Source organism: Salvelinus sp. IW2-2015, linkage group LG32, assembly GCF_002910315.2.
Source record: "Salvelinus sp. IW2-2015 linkage group LG32, ASM291031v2, whole genome shotgun sequence".
NCBI lineage: Eukaryota > Metazoa > Chordata > Actinopteri > Salmoniformes > Salmonidae > Salvelinus > Salvelinus sp. IW2-2015.
The window spans coordinates 10,933,795-10,953,784 of NC_036871.1; the positions used below are offsets into that span (position 1 = coordinate 10,933,795).

The 19,990-nt window shown below is 42.7% G+C and overlaps 1 protein-coding gene across 7 annotated transcripts in view; it reads left to right on the forward strand.

Moving 5' to 3' along the window:
• Positions 1-19,209, forward strand: part of pde4ca (phosphodiesterase 4C, cAMP-specific a) — a 62,240-nt gene extending 43,031 nt beyond the window's left edge. For all 7 annotated transcript variants that reach the window (XM_023977445.2, XM_070436828.1, XM_023977447.2 and 4 more), the window contains 8 exons: positions 12,505-12,598; positions 12,877-13,061; positions 13,232-13,330; positions 13,523-13,687; positions 13,833-13,932; positions 14,142-14,419; positions 15,359-15,541; positions 15,681-19,209. In XM_023977445.2, the coding sequence (XP_023833213.1) occupies positions 12,505-12,598; positions 12,877-13,061; positions 13,232-13,330; positions 13,523-13,687; positions 13,833-13,932; positions 14,142-14,419; positions 15,359-15,541; positions 15,681-16,208 (1,632 nt within the window). In that variant the 3' untranslated portion in view covers positions 16,209-19,209. The remainder of the gene's footprint in view (positions 1-12,504; positions 12,599-12,876; positions 13,062-13,231; positions 13,331-13,522; positions 13,688-13,832; positions 13,933-14,141; positions 14,420-15,358; positions 15,542-15,680) is intronic.
• The last annotated feature ends 781 nt before the right edge of the window (positions 19,210-19,990 follow it).

A 19,990-nucleotide genomic window follows, 5' to 3' on the forward strand; every position in this document is an offset into this window, starting at 1 on the left:
TAATGCAACCCTAACAGTAAACCTAACCCCTAATCCTAAAATAGCATTTTTCCTTTTGGGGACCGGAGAAATGTCCCCACCAAATTTTTCTTTGTTTTACCATCCTTGTGAGGACTTCTGGTCCCCACAAGGATAGTAAAACCACACGCGTACGCGTGTGCGCACACACACACACACACACACACACACACACACACACACACACACACACACACACACACACACACACACACACACACACACACACACAAACACACACACACACCTCATAACCCTGGGTGCTTTAATGAGTCACCTGTACCCTTGACTTCAATGGTAAGGTTGAAGCTACTAATGTCTTACATCAAGATTTGGTTCAGTTTGAGTTCATTCGCTATGATGGACTTAGACAAGATACAATATCCTACCAGCTCAAGGCCCACCAGTGATTTAGAATCATCGTGGCTTTATGAAGAGTTGTCATGAAGACTGTGATGTCGAGTGCTGTATGCTGTATGCATCATGACCTAGCCAAATGAATCTACAGAGAATTGTTATCACATCTGTATCTGTATCTGCACAATATCTATAAAGACTCTCTTTCAGACTTTGATTTAATCTAGTTTCCTTCTTATTTAGCCAAAACACGTAACCCCCCCATTAAAACAGAGAAAAATGATTTCACACTTATGTCAATGTGAACAATATATATATATATATATACACTGCTCAAAAAATAAAGGGAACACTTAAACAACACAATGTAAATCCAAGTCAATCACACTTCTGTGAAATCAAACTGTCCACTTAGGAAGCAACACTGATTGACAATAAATTTCACATGCTGTTGTGCAAATGGGATAGACAAAAGGTGGAAATTATAGGCAATTAGCAAGACACCCCCAATAAAGGAGTGATTCTGCAGGTGGTGACCACAGACCACTTCTCAGTTCCTTATGCTTCCTGGCTGATGTTTTGGTCACTTTTGAAGCTGGCGGTGCTCTCACTCTAGTGGTAGCATGAGACGGAGTCAACCCACACAAGTGGCTCAGGTAGTGCAGCTCATCCAGGATGGCACATCAATGCGAGCTGTGGCAAGAAGGTTTGCTGTGGTCTGCAGCATAGTGTCTAGAGCATGGAGGCGCTACCAGGAGACAGGCCAGTACATCAGGAACGTGGAGGAGGCCGTAGGAGGGCAACAACCAGCAGCAGGACCGCACCTCCGCCTTTGTGCAAGGAGAGCACTACCAGAGCCCTGCAAAATGACCTCCAGCAGGCCACAAATGTGCATGTGTCTGCTCAAACGGTCAGAAACAGACTCCATGAGGGTGGGTATGAGGGCCCGACGTCCACAGGGGTTTTGCTTACAGCCCAACACCGTGCAGGACGTTTGGCATTTGCCAGAGAACACCAATATTGGCAAATTTGCCACTGGCGCCCTGTGCTCTTCACAGATGAGAGCAGGTTCACACTGAGCACATGTGACAGACGTGACAGAGTCTGGAGACGCCGTGGAGAACGTTCTGCTGCCTGCACCATCCTCCAGCATGACCGGTTGGCGGTGGGTCAGTCATGGGGTGGCATTTCTATGTGCCGCACAGCCCTCCATGTGCTCGCCAGAGGTAGCCTGACTGCCATTAGTACCGAGATGAGATCCTCAGAGCCCTTGTGAGACCATATGCTGACACATGCACTTTGTAGCCTGCTGGAGGTCATTTTGCAGGCTCTGGTAGTGCTCCTCCTTGCACAGAGTGGAGGTAGCGGTCCTGCTGCTGGGTTGTTGCCCTCCTACGGCCTCCTCCACGTCTCCTGTGTACTGGCCTGTCTCCTGGTAGCGCCTCCATGCTCTGGACACTACGCTGACAGACACAGCAAACCTTCTTGGTCTGTGGTCACCACCTGCAGAATCACTCCTTTATTGGGGGTGTCTTCTAATTGCCTATAATTTCCACCTTGTCTATTCCATTTGCACAACAGCATGTGAAATTTATTGTCAATCAGTGTTGCTTCCTAAGTGGACAGTTTGATTTCACAGAAGTGTGATTGACTTGGAGTTACATTGTGTTGTTTAAGTGTTCCCTTTATTTTTTTGAGCAGTGTATATATATATATATAGAGAGAGAGAGAGAGAGAGAGAGAGAGAGAGAGAGAGAGAGAGAGAGAGAGAGAGAGAAGAGAGAGAGAGAGAGAGATTTTTTTATGCAATATTTCGGCCATGTATTTTTTGTGCCTCCCAAATTAGAAAGAACCCACTAAGCCAGTGACTGACTCTGCAAATGCATTTCGTTCTGATCCTGACTGAGCTCATGTGAAAGGCCACTAATACGATGAATCTCATCAGCGATTAGGAAATATGAATGAAATCTCCAATCCCTTCTGACGTTTGAAAGCTCATCCATGAATGAATGAGATGGTTGCATGCATGCACCACCAGACCCACACACCTTCCCTCAACTCCCAGTATCTCTGTGTCAAACTTTTTTAATGAGGGAGTGGGATCTTGTGTTGTAACGGCATCCCCCATCTCCTCCCCATCCATCCATCCATCCTCATCCCTCTCTCCCCTCCCCCTTCTTCCAGACCAGGGGTTAGTGCTGCCGGAGCGCCACCGGAGAGTCACTCCGCCACTTCTACAATGGTGTCATTTAATAAAGTTAGAGCAAAGCGGAATCAATGTCTCGCAAGATCACATAATGATTCATTAGTCATTTACATAACAGAACCAAATATACCAGAACACATTTTTTAATGATTTAATATATTCAAGTATACTGAAGTGTACTTACATAAACCTACAAATTTATATAATATACTTGAAATACGAGATGTATTTTTTCAAGTATATCTTTAAGTTACTATAAATATACTCACTAATATCATTTCACTTCAATACACATATTAAAGGTGCTTTTTTAAATGTATTGTTTTTCAGTCTTTAAGTGTTACTATATGTTCACTATCATTACACTTCAATACATGTATTAAAAGTGTACTGTAAATTATTTTTTGTGTGTGTTTTAGAAACTTTGCTTGTGAGTGATCAAGTACACTATAAGTATAGTTTCAATTCGCCATGAATGAGTGTAACGGGTGTCCTCCTCCTCTTCAGACGAAGAGGAGGAGTAGGGATTGGACCAAAGTGCAGCGTGATATTTGGACATAATGAAGTTTATTAAAGTACTGACGAAAACCGAAAACACTTCAACAAACTACAAAATAAGAAAACGACGTAGACAGACCTGAACATGGAACTTACATAAATGCACGAAGAACTCACGAACAGGAACGGACTACATCAAACGAACAAACAAACCGAAACAGTCCCGTGTGGTGCAACATACACAGACACAGAAGACAATCACCCACAAACAAACAGTGTGAACAGCCAACCTATATATGGTTCTCAATCAGAGGAAACGTCAAACACCTGTCCCTGATTGAGAACCATATAAGGCTAATTACAAGTGACCTAAACATAGAAACACAAAACATAGAATGCCCACCCCAACTCACGCCCTGACCAACTAAACACATACAAAAATAACATAAAACAGGTCAGGAACGTGACAATGAGTTTCAAAGTGCTTTCTGAATTCCACTTCAGAAGAGTGCAGAGAAAGAGAAAGTTGACAATGAATAGCTGAATGTATACTTTTTGTAAAGTATGTGCAAAGAAAATAGCATATTACCCAGAATCCTTTTTACAGGTGAAATTTGTATTACTAATATGATGTTGTTCCTCATATTTAGCTTAGGAAATTGTTTTGATGTTCATTTTACAACTGAATAATATTGTACTTTTAATAACACATTGCGYGTTTTTAAAATGTTAATTTATCACTATAATGTGAGCAATGAAAGTGTGAATTGCCACTGGTGCACAATTACCAAAAATAGACTTTCAAATTGCCACTCCAGCCACAACTGCTTTGTACATAGTCTGTTGTAACATTGGCTGAGAGGATGCCTTTTTCAATCAAGGTAACCTTTACATGGCTAGTTACAATAGCCAATATGGTTAATGAGTAGAAGTATATTTGTAAAAGTATGCTTAACACATTATATGTACATTTAATTAATAAATAATATACAGAAATTCTAATACAAATATAATTTAATTGATCATCCTACAATACTAATAATATAATGACATTGATTGGTGAACTACATCAAACTTACATTTATACTGAATTTGAATTTTTGTGTCCTTCTTATATTTGAAAAAGATACATCAAAAGTACCTAAAGGGTATTCAAAGAATATTTGTTTTCCTCTTTATCTAATATACTAAGGATGTGCTTAAGAACTAAAAAGTGTCCCAATTTGGATCATTTTAAATGTATTTAATATACTTAAATGCTAATAAGACACTTATAAAGAATACATTAAATGCATTAACTGTATTTCAAATTGTTCCAACTTAGATAATTACGCAATAAGGCATGAGACCCCAGGGAATATCGTGTGATAACTCCCGATTAAGGGCTGTTCTTAGGCCTGAAGCGAAGCTAAGGTTGCCAACATATTTCAAAAAAGATTTGCAAAATGTTTTCATTAAAAACTATATTTTAATTAGTAAATTACTTTTATTTTATCCGTCCACCAGACGATATAGTCTGGGCAAAAGCCAGTTGTTTCTGAGGTTCTGAAGTTGCTAACCAAACAGGCTGGTCGTTAATTATATTATCATATTTTGACCCAGTCGTTCTATTCATTCCACATTGCTATGTTAAACAAATAATTAGCATGTACTGTAGCTAGCTAGCAGCGGTTCAATGATGATGAGAGACATGATCTTCAATAAATAATGATTTAATAAATCATGTTTAAMTAGGCAACAAGAACTTCAGCTGACAGTGAATTATTAAATAATGTATAAATAAGTAACAATTAGCTGATGGTCGAGTCAATAAGATAGCTAAAGCTAAGCTAACGTTACTTCTCCTTTGCTAGCTAGCTAACCAACTAAAGCTAACACACAATCACATCTATTGCCAATTCTTTGGATATATCCATTTTAATAATCCTGACAAATGAATTCGCCAGGATCAGAGAAGCTGTCAGTCTTGCCACCTTCATATGCATATGTGGAGATCACAGAAAGCAAAGTCAACATGTTACACAGGGCAGATAGGCACACAGCGAAGCTGTCATTGTACATAAGAATTTGTTCTTAATTGACTTGTGTTTGGTACCCCCGCTGTACCAAACCAAATGCTAGGCAAGAAGCATGGGGAAATAATGTATAGATGCTTTTCTCCGTGGGTGATGAAGTTTATGAATGGCTGGCTGGGCTGCAGGACTCTGGATGCACATTGATACTTGAAATGTAATAATGGCATAATGGCATCATGGCATTTTGCATGAACTATTGTGAATAACTAATAGCTATAAACCAATCAGCATCCAGGATCCAAACTCACCATTTTATAATTTTAAATATTCTAAATTATATTTATCACGGACATACGTTTATGTACCTAAATATATTCATGAAGTATGATTTAAGTATATTTAAATAAATGACAATTCCACTCAGGTAAAATACTAGTAAAAGCTAAGGTAACTGAGCTAAACGACTACCGTCCCGTAGCACTCACTTCCGTCATCATGAAGTGCTTTGAGAGACTAGTCAAGGACCATATCACCTCCACCCTACCTGACACCCTAGACCCACTCCAATTTGCTTACCGCCCCAATAGGTCCACAGATGACGCAATCGCAACCACACTGCACACTGCCCTAACCCATCTGGACAAGAGGAATACCTATGTGAGAATGCTGTTCATCGACTACAGCTCAGGCATTTAACACCATAGTACCTCCAAACTCGTCATCAAGCTCGAGACCCTGGGTCTCGACCCGCCCTGTGCAACTGGGTTACTTGACTTCCTGACGCGCGCCCCAGGTGGTGAGGTAGGTAACAACATCTCCACCCGCTGATCCTGCGTTCTGAGCCTCTCCTGTACTCCCTGTTCACCACGACTGCGTGGCCATGCACGCCTCCAACTCAATCATCAAGTTTGCAGACGACACTACAGTGTGGCTTGATTACCAACAAACGACGAGACGGCTACAGGGAGGAGGTGAGGGCCCTAGGAGTGTGGTGTCAGGAAAATAACCTCACACTCAACGTCAACAAAACAAAGGAGATGATGTGATCTTCAGGAAACAGCAGAGGACACCCCCTATCCACAGCGACGGACAGTAGTGGAGAGGGTAGTAAGTTTAAGTTCCTCGCGTACACATCACGGACAAACTGAATGGTCCACCCACACAGAAAGCGTGGTGAAAAAGGCGCAGCAGCGCCTCTTCAACCTCAGGAGGCTGAAGAAATTGGCTGTTACCAAAAGCACTCACAAACCTTTACAGATGCACAATCGAGAGCATCCTGTCGGGCTGTATCACCGCCTGGTACGGCAACTGCTCCGCCCATAACCGTAAGGCTCTCCAGAGGGTAGTGAGGTCTGCACAACGCATCACCGGGGGCAAACTACCTGCCCTCCAGGACAACCTACACCACCCGATGTCACAGGAAGGCCATAAAGATCATCAAGGACAACAACCACCCGAGCCCTGCCTGTTCACCCCGCTATCATCCAGAAGGCGAGGTCAGTACAGGTTGCATCAAAGCAGGGACCGAGAGACTGAAAAACAGCTTCTATCTCAAGGCCATCTCAACTCCAGCCACTTTAATAATGGAAAAATTGATGTAAAAAATGTATCACTAGCCACTTTAAACAATGCCACTTAATATAATGTTTACATACCCTTTATTACTCATCTCATATGTATATACTGTACTCTATACCATCTACTGCATCTTGCCATCTTTATGTAATACATGTATCACTAGCCACTTTAAACAATGCCACTTTTATATGTTTACATACCCTACATTACTCATCTCATATGTATAAACTGTACTCTATACCATCTACTGCATCTTGCCTATGCCGTTCTGTACCATCACTCATTCATATATTTTTATGTACATATTCTTCATCCCTTTACACTTGTGTGTATAAGGTAGTTGTTGTGAAATTGTTAGGTTAGATTACTCTTTGGGTATTACTGCATTGTCGGAACTAGAAGCACAAGCATTTCGCTACACTCGCATTAACATCTGCTAACCATGTGTATGTGACAAATAAAATTGTATTTTATTTTATTAGTATAACATTACTGTAATACCAAAAACACCACCTCATTTCTTATTACATTTTAGGATGGTTAGCTGAATAGTCAACAAAAAGACACTGCACGCGGCCAAAACTCAATAGAGAGTGACACTAGGCAGACCGTGCTTTGATTGAATCAAAATACAGAAAGGCTTATAATTTAACACCATCTGCGCTAATTCGCTCATGAAACAGTAACTCATGAAGCTCTAAATGAATATTCCCGTGAAACTGATTGAGATCAAATGATTGGCATGCAGATGCAATTTGCATGTTTCACTGCAAACGTGAAGAATTATCATCCACAGTGATGATGGCCTATTTTGAAATTAGGTATGCCTAACTTGGTGTTTGAGGGTATTAAMAACAAAACAATTTATTGAGACAATATGTGTGGGCGTAGGCATTTTAAGCATATTCTATAATGATATTCGATAGGCTATCTGTTGGTAGCCTATAAACTTGAAGAAATAATGATGTCCAGCTAAAGAATAGCACTACAACACTCTTCCAGACGTTTATAGCTTGTGTGATTCCATGATTAGCCTGCCTACGCAAGAGCCATGTGCGCTGGGCACACACACACCCACCCAACACACACAGGCTCTGTCTGGATGCACACACCGCACTCACGCCAGTCACACACACACGTGTTGGTGTGTTTCATGTGCTGCAGATTAGTCAATGAAAAGGTAGAGTCAGTGGGAGGTATCATCCATGCTAGCACCTTGCAACAGGCTCAGTGATGTTTCTGCATCACTTGATTTTTCCTATTAAAAAAAAGCATGTTTGCCTTTATGAATATTTCACCCTTTGCCATACATCTTTGTATGGTCTATTTGACCAACTTTGTATGTTAACCATCTTCACCACATTGTATTGTATCAAGAAATATACTGAATAAATAAGCTGAAATAAAAGATCCCAGAAATGTTCCAGATGCACAAAAAGCTTATTTCTCTCAAATTTAGTGCACAAATTTGTTTACATCCCTGTTAGTTAGCATTTCTCCTTTGCCAAGATGATCCATCCACTTGACAGGTGTGGCATTTCAAGAAGCTGATTAAACAGCATGGTCATTACACAGGTGCACCTTGTGCTGGGGACAATAAAAGGCCACTCTAAAATGTGTAGTTTTGTCACACAACACAATGCCACAGATGTCTTAAGTTTTGAGGGAGCTTGCAATTGGCATGCTGACTGCAGGAATGTCTTTTGCCAGAAAATTGAATCTCTACCATAAGCTGCCTCCAATGTCGTTTTAGAGAATTTGGCAAAACGTCCAACTGGCCTCACAACTGCAGACCACGTGTAACCACATCAGCCCAGCCCAGGACCTCCACATCTGGCTTCAAAACCTGCGAGATGGTCTGAGACAAGCCAGCCGGACAGCTAATGAAACTGTGGGTTTGCACAACCAAAGGACTGTCAGAAACCATCTCAGGGAAGCTCATCTGCGTGCTCGTGGTCCTCAACAGGGTCTTGACCTGACTGCAGTTCGACATCGTCACTGACTTCAGTGGGCAAATGTTCACCTTCGATGGCCACTGGCACGCTGGAGAAGTATGCTCTTCATGGATGAATCCTGGTTTCAACTTTCCCGGCAGATGGCAGACAGGTGTATGGACTTGTGTGGGCGAGCGGTTTGCTGATGTCAACCTTGTGAACAGAGTGCCCCATGGTGGCGGTGGGGTTATGTTATGGGCAGGCATAAACTACGGACAACCAACACAATTTCATTTTATTAATGGCAATTTGAATGCACAGAGATACCGTGATGAGATCCTGAGGCCCATTGTCATGCCATTCATTTGCAGCCATCACCTCATGTTTCACCATGATAATGCACGGCCCCATGTCACAAGGATCTGTACACAATTCCTGGAAGCTGAAAATGTCCCAGTTCTTTCATGGCCTGCATACACACCAGACATGTCACCCATTGAGCATGTTTGAGATGCTCTGGATCGACGTGTACGACCGCGTGTTCCAGTTCCCGCCAATATCCAGAAACTTCGCACAGCCATTAAAGGAGTAGGACAACATTCCACAGGCCACAATCACCAGCCTGATCAACTCTWCGCGAAGGAGATGTCGCGCTGAATGAGGCAAATGGTGGTCACACCAGATACTGACTGGTTTTCTGATACACGCCCCTACCTTTTTTTTAAGGTATCTGTGACCAACAAATGCATCTGTATTCCCAGTCATGTGAAATCCATAGATTAAGGCCATATGAATTTATATGATAGGCTCCACAGTAAAATCTTTGAAATTCTTGCATTTATTTTAGTTCAGTGTATAATGTGCAATGGATTTCTGAAAATATCTTTTATCTTCTAAAATAATGGATTTTCTATTCTGCTTTCTGCAAATATCTAGGATTTGTACATTTATAATATGATACTGATACTACAGCATGTTGCGTATCATGCCAAATCATCCTATTCTCCCATTTTCCTATGAGGATTTTCTCTTTCCTCATAGCGTCATCGTCATCATGTCAGTACTAGCAATGCATTCATGCGTTCACATACAGTATATGTGAAATAAATACCTCAGCCATTCAAGGCATTGGGCTCCCTCACATCATCTTCAAACTTGGTGCATATGGTGCAGCCTCAACCCCCCGCCTCCAACCCAACCAGCCCCCACCTGTCTCCTCTACCATGGGCCAATGAGCTCTGTCCCCCTGTCCCAGCCTCTGATGCAGCAGGCCACCGATCGGCTCCTTCCTTTGGGCAATATGGAAGGGGGGGGGGGAGTTGGGAGTTTACACACAGAGCAGGCAGAATAGTGCTGCTGAGGGAGAGAGGCAGGAGTCGTTTCTCGGCCATGCTCCCCAGCACCCCGCATCCTCAGCCTGGCTTTCGCGCTTCCTTTTGCGAGCAAACTCTTATCTTTGCCCATTCCTGTAGCATGTGGATAAAGGCTTTCTTGTGGACTGTCTGCTTGCAGTGGAATTGAGGAGTTCAGGCAAGCAGGACAGGAGCACGGAGTGTGTTCTGCTTGTACAGTACCAGGGACCGTAAACACAGTACAGTAGCTAGAGGAAGGAATCTGGTCTTTAATTCATTTCTTTCTACTCCATGATTTATTTGGTGCTGAAATGCCCGAAGTCAATTACTTGTTTTTTGTGTCGAGGATGTACATTGAGGTAAGATGGGCTGGGCTGGGATGCACGTGTGTAGTACAGGTGTACTTGTTTGCAGAGTTCTTTGCAGTTAGTTGGGAAGTGATGCTGTCTTTGCAGTGTGTGTGTGTGGGCATGTGTATGAGTGTGTGTGTGTGTGTGTGCTTCCAGGAGTGCATGAGCATGGAGTGAGTCCATAAAGTCCATTCATGTATGTGCATGCAGATGTGTCCCTTTATCTTTGTGTGTGTGTGTAAGAAGTGTGCGTGTCTCACATATGGTTGATTCTACAGAAGTGGTGCAAATTGCAGTCCCATCTCAAAAATGCAATTAAAAATATAAAAAAAGTTCAATCTCCAAACATTTATTTACATCATGGTATGTTCTAATTTAATCCAAGGCAATAGCAAATATATTGTTAAATGAATACAGTACAAAGTCATAGGTTATACTCTATATGTCTACCTGATGAAGATGTTCTGAAAGTTTGGGGAAAATACTATACAAATGGGATTCTTTTTTTTCTTCCAACCCCCAATTTGCACCACTTCTGTAGAATGACCCATATAAAGTGAGCTCCAAAAGTACTGGGACAGAGACACATGTTGTTTTGGCTCTGTACTCCAGCACTTTGGATTTGAAATGACACAATGACTGAGGTTAAAATGCAGACTTAGGGTATTTTTGTCTATATCGGGTGAACTGTTTAGAAATTACAGCTCTTTTTGTACGTAGTCCCTCCATTTTAGGGGACCTAAGTATTGGGACAAATTCATTTATAAGCCTGTTAAAGTAGTACAACTTTGCCCAATAGACATTAATGGTAAATAATGTATTGTGTCATTTTGGATTGACTTTAATTGTAAATAAGAATATGTTTCTGAACACTTCTACATTAATGTGGATGCTACCATGATTACAGATAGTCCTGAATGAATCGTGAATAATGATGAGTGAGAAAGTTACAGAATCACAAATATCACACCCCCTCAAAAATGCTAACCTCCCCTGTTATTGTAATGGTGAGAAGTTAGCATGTCTTGGGGTTATGATATTTGTGAGTCTAACTTTCTCACTCATCATGGTAGCATCCACATGAATGTAGAATTATTTAGAAACATATTCTAATCTTATTTACAATAAAAGTGACTCCAAAATGACACAATGGGGGGACTGCATACACAAAAAGTGCTGTAATTTCTAAACGCTTCAACCGATATGGATGAAAATACCCTCAAATTAAACTCATAGTCATTGCATCATTTCAAATCCAAAGTGCTGGAGTACAGAGTCAAAAGAACAAAAAATGCGTCACTCTCCCAATACTTTTGGAGCCCACTGTATATATATCTGTGGGTGTGCGTCTTCAGAGCAGACTGCCGCTGTTTCAGACAGGGGGAACTCTATTATCCTTGTGTATGATGATTCCATAATACATTATTTGATCATCTTCTGCACCTATGAAGGAAGCGTTCTCTACTCAGCCTCCGCTGTAAGCTCCTCTTAATGGAGATATTCTAGCCAGCCTGTACTCTAGCCACTATGAGTGAAGCACAGGGAACAATGAAGGTACACTACATGAAACTAAAGCGTCACTTGATTGACTGTCACCGAGGGGGCGGGCTCATACTAGAGCTAGATGATGACTGGCAGTCCGGAGTACCAATCAAGACTGTTTACTCTTGCTGAGCAGCCTAGGGCCCACCTAACGTAGCAGGGGTGAAAGAGGACCCTGCATCTCAGAAAGACAATGGTGTTATTCTCATCCACTTCAGTAGAAAAGTTAATGCCAGCTACATAGTCTTGCAGAAGGACATACTCAGAAAAGGTTACATACAGCGTTCCAAAAGGGTTCTTCGGGTGTCCCCATAGGAGAATCCTTTTTGGTTCCAGGTAGAACCCTTTTGGGTTCCATGTAGAGCCCTCTGTGGAAGGAGTTCTTATGGAACCAAAAAGGGATCTTCAAAGGGTTCTCCTATGGGGAAAGCCGGAAAACCAATTTTAGGTTCTAGATAGCACCTTTTTTTCTAAGAGTGTATTATTTCAGATGTGGTTGGACAGCAAATGGACTCACCATTTACTGCATACTACTAAATGTCTCATAGTGTACTGTACATGTGCCTACCATGTGTATGTCTACTGTCTATAGTAGAAAGTGTATTGGTACAGTCAGAGTGATGCGGTGTGTTGTGTTGTTGTTTGTCTCCCCAGTTCAAGAGGATGCTGAACAGGGAGCTTACTCAGCTATCAGAGACCAGCAGATCAGGGAACCAGGTGTCAGAGTTCATCTCCAGCACCTTCCTAGGTACGTCTCTCTCTCTCTCTCTCCACAAGCCTTCACTGACTGACTGTGCTAGTAGAGACCTGTAATGTGGACCTAATAGTTACTAATGTATACGTATTGTATAGTAGTGACATGTCATTACACCAATACAATATAATTCCATGTAACCACATGATATCTGTGGCACTTCAACTCAATGTAAAGGGGCACCAGCCCTAGTTTCAATAGACAACCATTCTGAACCTATGGTTATCACGGTGTCAATGTGTAATAACGCGCCGTGTCTGTCCGTACCACAGAAAAGCAACACGACATGGAGATCATGTCTCCGCCCACCAAGGAGAAGAAGGAGAAGACGGACAAGAAGAAGCGCCCCATGTCCCAGATCGTGGGGGTAAAGAAGCCGATCCTGATCCCCAGTGTGGCCCCCTCCAGCATTCCCCGCTTCGGGGTCCCTTCCAGTCAGGAGAGCCTCCTTGCCAAGGTAGTCTACACAACCCTTCTTTTCTGACGATTTAACTAGAACATACCTCCCTTTTAGGGTTCTGTTCTGTCACAAGTTGTCACTTATGACAGGATCTAGTAGTCCCCGGCACATTTTGGGGGTAAAGGATCTGTTGTTCTTTCTAACTGAAATGTTTTTCCATCTGGCAGGAGTTGGAAGAGATCAACCAATGGGGTGTGGATATTTTCAAAATATCTGAATATTCTGCGAATCGTCCACTGACGGTGGCGATGTATTCCATTTTCCAGGTATGTCATCCGTCTGCGTCCACAAAGATACTGTTTGGGGAACTTAGATGATGTCACTGTTGTCTTGAAGGATAAAAAGTGTGTTTCATATGATTCAAATGACATTTCTCTAAATAGAATGATCTCTAATTAAGTAGTCTCTCTCTAATGATGACAATTTCGTTTTCCCCCCCTTCTATGTTTCCTCTATAGGAGCGAGAGCTGCGGAAGTCCTTCAAGATCCCTGCAGACACCTTCATCACCTTCATGATGACCCTGGAGGACCACTACCACCACGACGTGGCCTACCACAACAACATCCATGCTGCAGACGTGGTCCAGTCCACCCACGTCCTTCTCTCCACCCCCGCCCTGGAGGTACGTCAATACAATACAACTTTTTAGCTAGAAACTGACAATACTGTATTTTTAATACTGTATTGTTGTTACGTCTATGAATGAGTCCCACACACATACAGTATTTACCTGCATTAACATCCCTGTGTTTCTCCCATCTCTGCAGGCTGTGTTCACTGACTTGGAGATCTTGGCTGCTCTGTTTGCCAGTGCTATACATGATGTGGACCATCCGGGGGTGTCCAACCAGTTCCTCATCAACACCAGTGAGTTCACATGGGGCACTAGGATGTAGATGTTTCAAATCTTGGAATCCTTTGTGTGTCCACATTAAAATCAATTCACGGGCCACATATGGCCCGCACGCCACCAGTTTGAGACCCCCTGCTGTAGAATATCTCTCTTTGTGTGTGTGCGTATATATCTGTCTTTGTCTGTACAACACTGTTCCATTCTCTCCTGTGTGTCCGTTCAGACTCAGAGCTGGCCCTGATGTATAACGACGTGTCAGTCCTGGAGAACCACCACCTGGCAGTGGGCTTCAAGCTGCTGCAGGAGAACAACTGTGACATCTTCCAGAACCTCAGCAAGAAACAGAGGCAGTCCCTACGCAAGATGGTCATAGACATGGTGTTAGCCACAGACATGTCCAAACACATGAACCTGCTGGCGGACCTGAAGACCATGGTGGAGACCAAGAAAGTGACCAGCTCTGGAGTGCTGCTGCTGGACAACTATGGAGATCGCATCCAGGTTAGACTTCGAAAGAATCCCATTCATTCTCTGAGCAGGGATTCGTATTCAGCATAACTGATGTGAATTAGATGATAATATGGCCATTTTGGCTGACACTTTCATCTCAAGCCTCTTACAGTTAACCCATTCATTCAGTGTATTTGGCATATTCAGGAATTGAACCCCAAAACATTTGCCTAAACTGACAGCACCATGATCCAACCAACTGAACCATTGGGAACATATTACTGTCATATCACCGCACCTGCTGTTTCGACCTCTGAATGCTCAGATATGAAAAGCCAACAGACATTTACTCCTGAGGTGCTGACTTGTTGCACCTGTAACAGTATAACTTTAGTACGTCCCCTCGCCCCGACACGGGCGCGAACCAGGGACCCTCTGCACACATCAACAACTGACACCCACGAAGCGTCGTTACCCATCGCTCCACAAAAGCCGCGGCCCTTGCAGAGCAAGGAGCAACACTACTTCTAGGTTTCAGAGCAAGTGACGTAACTGATTGAAACGCTACTAGCGCGTACCCGCTAACTAGCTAGCCATTTCACATCCGTTACACACCCTCACTGTGATTACTATTTGACCCTTATGGTCATCTATGAACTTTTGAACATCTTGAAGAACGATTTGGCCTTAATGGGTATCTAGTCTCAAAATCTCCACCCAGCACATCCAGAAATGGACTGGGCCACCCCTCGGATCCTGGTTCCTCTCTAGGTTCCTGTCTTTCTAGGGAGTTTTTCCTAGCCACCGTGCTTCTACATCTACATTGCTTGATCTTTGTTTTTTTGGGGCTGTGTTTCTGTACAAAGCACTTTGTGACAGCTGTTGATGTAAAAAGGGCTTTATAAAATAGATTGGATTGATTGACTGATATGCTTCTATGGCCATTTCATTCCTCAATGCTCAATAAGAAGTGGTTTTGGGTTTCTCCAGGTCCTCCAGAACATGGTTCACTGTGCTGACCTCAGTAACCCCACCAAACCCCTGGAGCTGTACCGCCAGTGGACCGACCGCATCATGGTGGAGTTCTTCACCCAGGGGGACAGGGAGAGGGACAAGGGCATGGAGATCAGCCCCATGTGTGACAAACACAACGCCTCCATCGAGAAGAACCAGGTACGGTTACGACACACACAAGCACAGAGACACAGATACACACTATGTACACATGCATAGAGAGACATACGCTGTCTGTTTCGGAAAGGTCTGCCTCTCTGGCAAATATGTCAATGAATATATTCCTCTTCCCCTCCAGGTGGGCTTCATAGACTACATCGTTCATCCTCTATGGGAGACGTGGGCCGATCTGGTCCATCCCGACGCCCAGGAGATCCTAGACACGCTAGAGGACAACCGTGAGTGGTACCAGAGCATGATCCCCCACAGCCCATCGCCTACCCCCGAGGCCCAGGACAAGGTGGGCCTGCCTGGGGGAGCCATTGGGGCCGGAGGGGGTGGATCTTCCATCGGAGACAAATTCCAGTTTGAGCTGACCCTAGAGGAGGAAGGCGAGTCCGACACAGAGAGCCCCCCAGAAGAGGAGGAGGGGTACAGTAGCACTGGGGCGGAGCCTTCTAGAACTGACCCGGACAGCAGACTCCATTCCGTGTCTGCCACTGCTCACCCACACTATCAGGGGCTTTCCAAAATGGCCGCCTCTGTCCTCAATCTCGGTGGCACGACTTTGTCCACCGACTCTGACCCAGACAAGGAGGCAGCCGAAGACAAAGAACATGACCAAGAAGGTAATGCCGGTGTGAGGCGCTTCAGGCTAGGTACATAACACCAGTGCAATGTTCTTTTTTGTTCGTTTTTTGTTGTTGATTGTCTGTGCCTCCCCCTGAACCCTTTACCCCACATCTTTGGCTTCCTTGGACTGAATGGCAGGACAAAGCTGAGGTAGAGAACGTAAAGGGGGTGCGTTCAGGAAGTCTGCACTTACACAGCAGTCACCTTGCACTGGAGAAACGAGAGCCCCACGGTTCCTATTTGTTAGGTTGCAGAGAACAGGAAACCCGTGCTTTTGAGCTGGTCTTTTGTGTTTTACCGATATGTTTCGGAGTTGAACATGCGTCACCGTCTTTGGCTTACGTTTTTCAGAGACGCTGAGATAACCAACCATCCTGTTTTGACAGCCAGGTCTACGACGAAGGAGCGAGGAATTTTGCGGGGACACGTCTTCCTTTATACTACTTATGACCGCTTGAAACAATTGACGGCGCTTTGAACTTAGTAACAACAAACACCATCAAGTATTTTGAGACTTTATGCCAAACAGCGCAATAAACAGGAATTTGGCCAATGGCAATGTTTGCCTGCCTTTACAACTGTTGATGATTTGATATTTTATTCAAGTCCTTTGCAGACCTTACCAGATATGTACCACAAAGGACAAAGTACAGAGCAGGCCTTCAGAATGGTTTGAGGAAGAGATTGTTTAAAATGCAGCAACAATACTTTTTGGGTACCACTGTTGCAACTGCTACTAGGTGCCTCGCAAGGGGTCTTGTGCTAAGATTGACTGAAGCAGCAGCACTACAGCAGCATTACAAACTCTTAACAACTGGTTTAGGGTCAGTTCTTCCTCACACAGTCCTAACCTGAACTGTTACGTGTACACCTACAAAACCAACCCTGAGCCAGTCGTTATAGGGGCATAAAGTAAGACAAAGCTATGCTGTTTGCACCTGGCGCCTCCCAGTGTTGAAATTCGGAATTGAAGTCAGCCCGTGTAATACAATTCAAGGCATTGAAAATGCCCATACCTACTGTAAATTGACTATAGTTATGTTAATTGGATTGGGTTTAGCTATGGTTTTATTGTACCCAAAACAAGGACTTCAGTTAAGAATCAACCCTTTTCTGTATGATTTTATTTATTGGAAGTCACTCAAAGTGTATACATACTGCTTTATGCTGTAAATGTGTGTGTATCATTAACCTTTTTACAGCACCCATTTTCATCAGTCTGCCTCCACTTTTAGCACTTTACAATTTAACTCACAGCCAATATCCTGCTTGAAAGGGCTTGTGCCAATCCATGAACACATTGGAGGAAGGTGTAACCAGCACTTACCTAGCCTGGCACATTAGGAGAACTGGTTGTTTTTTAGGGGAACCTGGACTAAGATAAGAACTGTTTGACAGTAGGTCTGTGGACAATGTCCTTTCAAGTCCATTATTGTTGTTACAATACAGTAGGTCTCACGTTTTCCACAGGTAACATCACCACTGGTCACATTTTCAACCAGTTGAATTACTAAATAAGATACATTGGTAGCTGGGTTTGTGAAGAAAATGTGTAAGTTGTAATATTTGCCAAACTATTTCAGAGATGTGTGAAAGATGTGCCACTCAAGCGCAATTCTGTCATGGGCCAGTTCTCTGTGCCAGAATGTTTTCCCCCCTTTCCCTTTGTCATTGGTCAATATTCTGCTCTTCACAGGGACAAAGCCAATGACAGTACAAGTGCCAAGCAAGCATGACACAATTTGTACTGTAATTTCCATTTTGCCCCTGGCTAATTTCCATCAATGACTGACTGACAGCATTGTTGATCATGTCGCCCTCCCTGTGTACTCGTTCTGTCCAGTAGGTTTTCGGTTTCAGAACAATAATCCCCTGATAACTGTACTTGTCTTAAAGAAGTGGTATGTTTGAATGGTTGGACGTTTTGATGAATTGAATTTGTAAAGAAACCAAAGCACTCTGTATGGTACTTTCACAAGTCTCTGCACTTCCGGCACAGTTGAGTGTAATGTAACTTGACGAATCCACGTTAGTTTTCTGTCTGTATTCTGGTATTATACGGCCTGATTATTACAATTGATTCACAGCACAGGCTGGACCACTACAGCTGAAATAGGGGACTTGTTAGCTTATGGAATTGAACCTTTTTGTAACTAACCACAATATATTTTGATAAAGATACATGATTTTTTTTTGCTGCAAGATTCATAAGGAGAGTTTTCAAGTAACTAAGATAAACTCATCTGTGGACGAAACACAAACATTGAATCGCCATCGTGGAGTAAATTTATGTTGTGTTTTTACGAAAGATCTAGAAATGAGACTTTCTGGAGCCTTATATTTGCATATGTTTTCTTTCAGCATAGATTTGATATAAGGTGGAGAGAAACCAGTGCCATGCATAACGTAGCTAAGGAGCACAAACAGTCAAGAACTCAAGCAAGCCTTTCTGCCTTCCTCAGCTGCCATGCAACATTTTTTCACCAGCCCTTGCAATGACTGTCTAACATTTATTGTTTTGTATATTTCATTTATTGTTTTGTATACTTTCCTCACAATGCTTTGTGTACAGTTTATTTATTATTTCTATATATATGTCCGAAATGAAGAACTATAGACTTTGTCGGAGGCGGAGTATTTATTTGTAGCTACCTTCCGAGCTTTGGGAGAAGAAAAAAAATGGGACAGATTTCAACTACAGTACTCAACCAAATGTTTTAGTTTCCCTATGTCTGCCATTAAAGAAAGGAATAATACTCAAACTTTCAGGATTTTCTGGATAACATCAGTAGAGTAGGAGATCCCAGTTTCAGACACTCTGTTCCTATGTTTCTCTCCTGACCAGGTCCCGGTTTCCCAAAAGCATCTCAAGGCTAAATTGAATTTAGCCTTATGATGCTTTTGGGAAACTTGGCCCAGAACACCTGTCTACAGTCTCGACAATCCAAACACAACTGTTTACTACGGGTTTCTAAGCGCTTACTGTTACTGTACGCCTGTCCACCTTTTCAATAAAGGAGTCTTCATGCCTTTGACATCATGGATGCTTATTGGAAATAATGTTGACCATGGAATTCTACAATAATACGCATGTTTTTTTTCCCAATGACACTGAATTCGGATTACATTATGTCATCTAAGTGTATTTCAATAGGAAATTGTTAAAACAATCATTCTAAATAAAAACATATGTATGTTGACTACAGTCACACTAGCAAAGGATAGATGGAAAAATAATTGACTCAGGAGCTATCAGTGGCGCGATGGGTTGGGCCCAGTGATGTACAGTTGAAGTCGGACGTTTACTTACATCTTAGCCAAATACATTTAAACTCAGTTTTTCACAATTCCTGACATTTAATCCTAGTAAAAATTCCCTGTCTTAGGTCAGTTAGGATCACCACTTTATTTTAAGAATGTGAAATGTCAGAATAATAKTAGAGAGAATGATTTATTTCAGCTTTTATTTCTTTCATCACATTCCCAGTAGGTCACAAGTTTACATACACTCAATTAGTATTTGGTAGTATTGCCTTTAAATTGTTTAACTTGGGTCAAACGTTTCGGGTAGCCTTCCACAAGCTTCTCAAAATAAGTTGGGTGAATTTTGGCCCATTCCTCCTGACAGAGCTGGTGTAACTTAGTCAGGTTTGTAGGCCTCCTTGCTCGCACATGCTTTTTCAGTTATGCCCACACATTTTCTATAGGCTTGAGGTCAGGGCTTTGTGATGGCCACTGCAATACCTTGACTTTGTTGTCCTTAAGCGCATTTTGCCACAACTTTGGAAGTATGCTGAGGTCATTGTCAATTTGGAA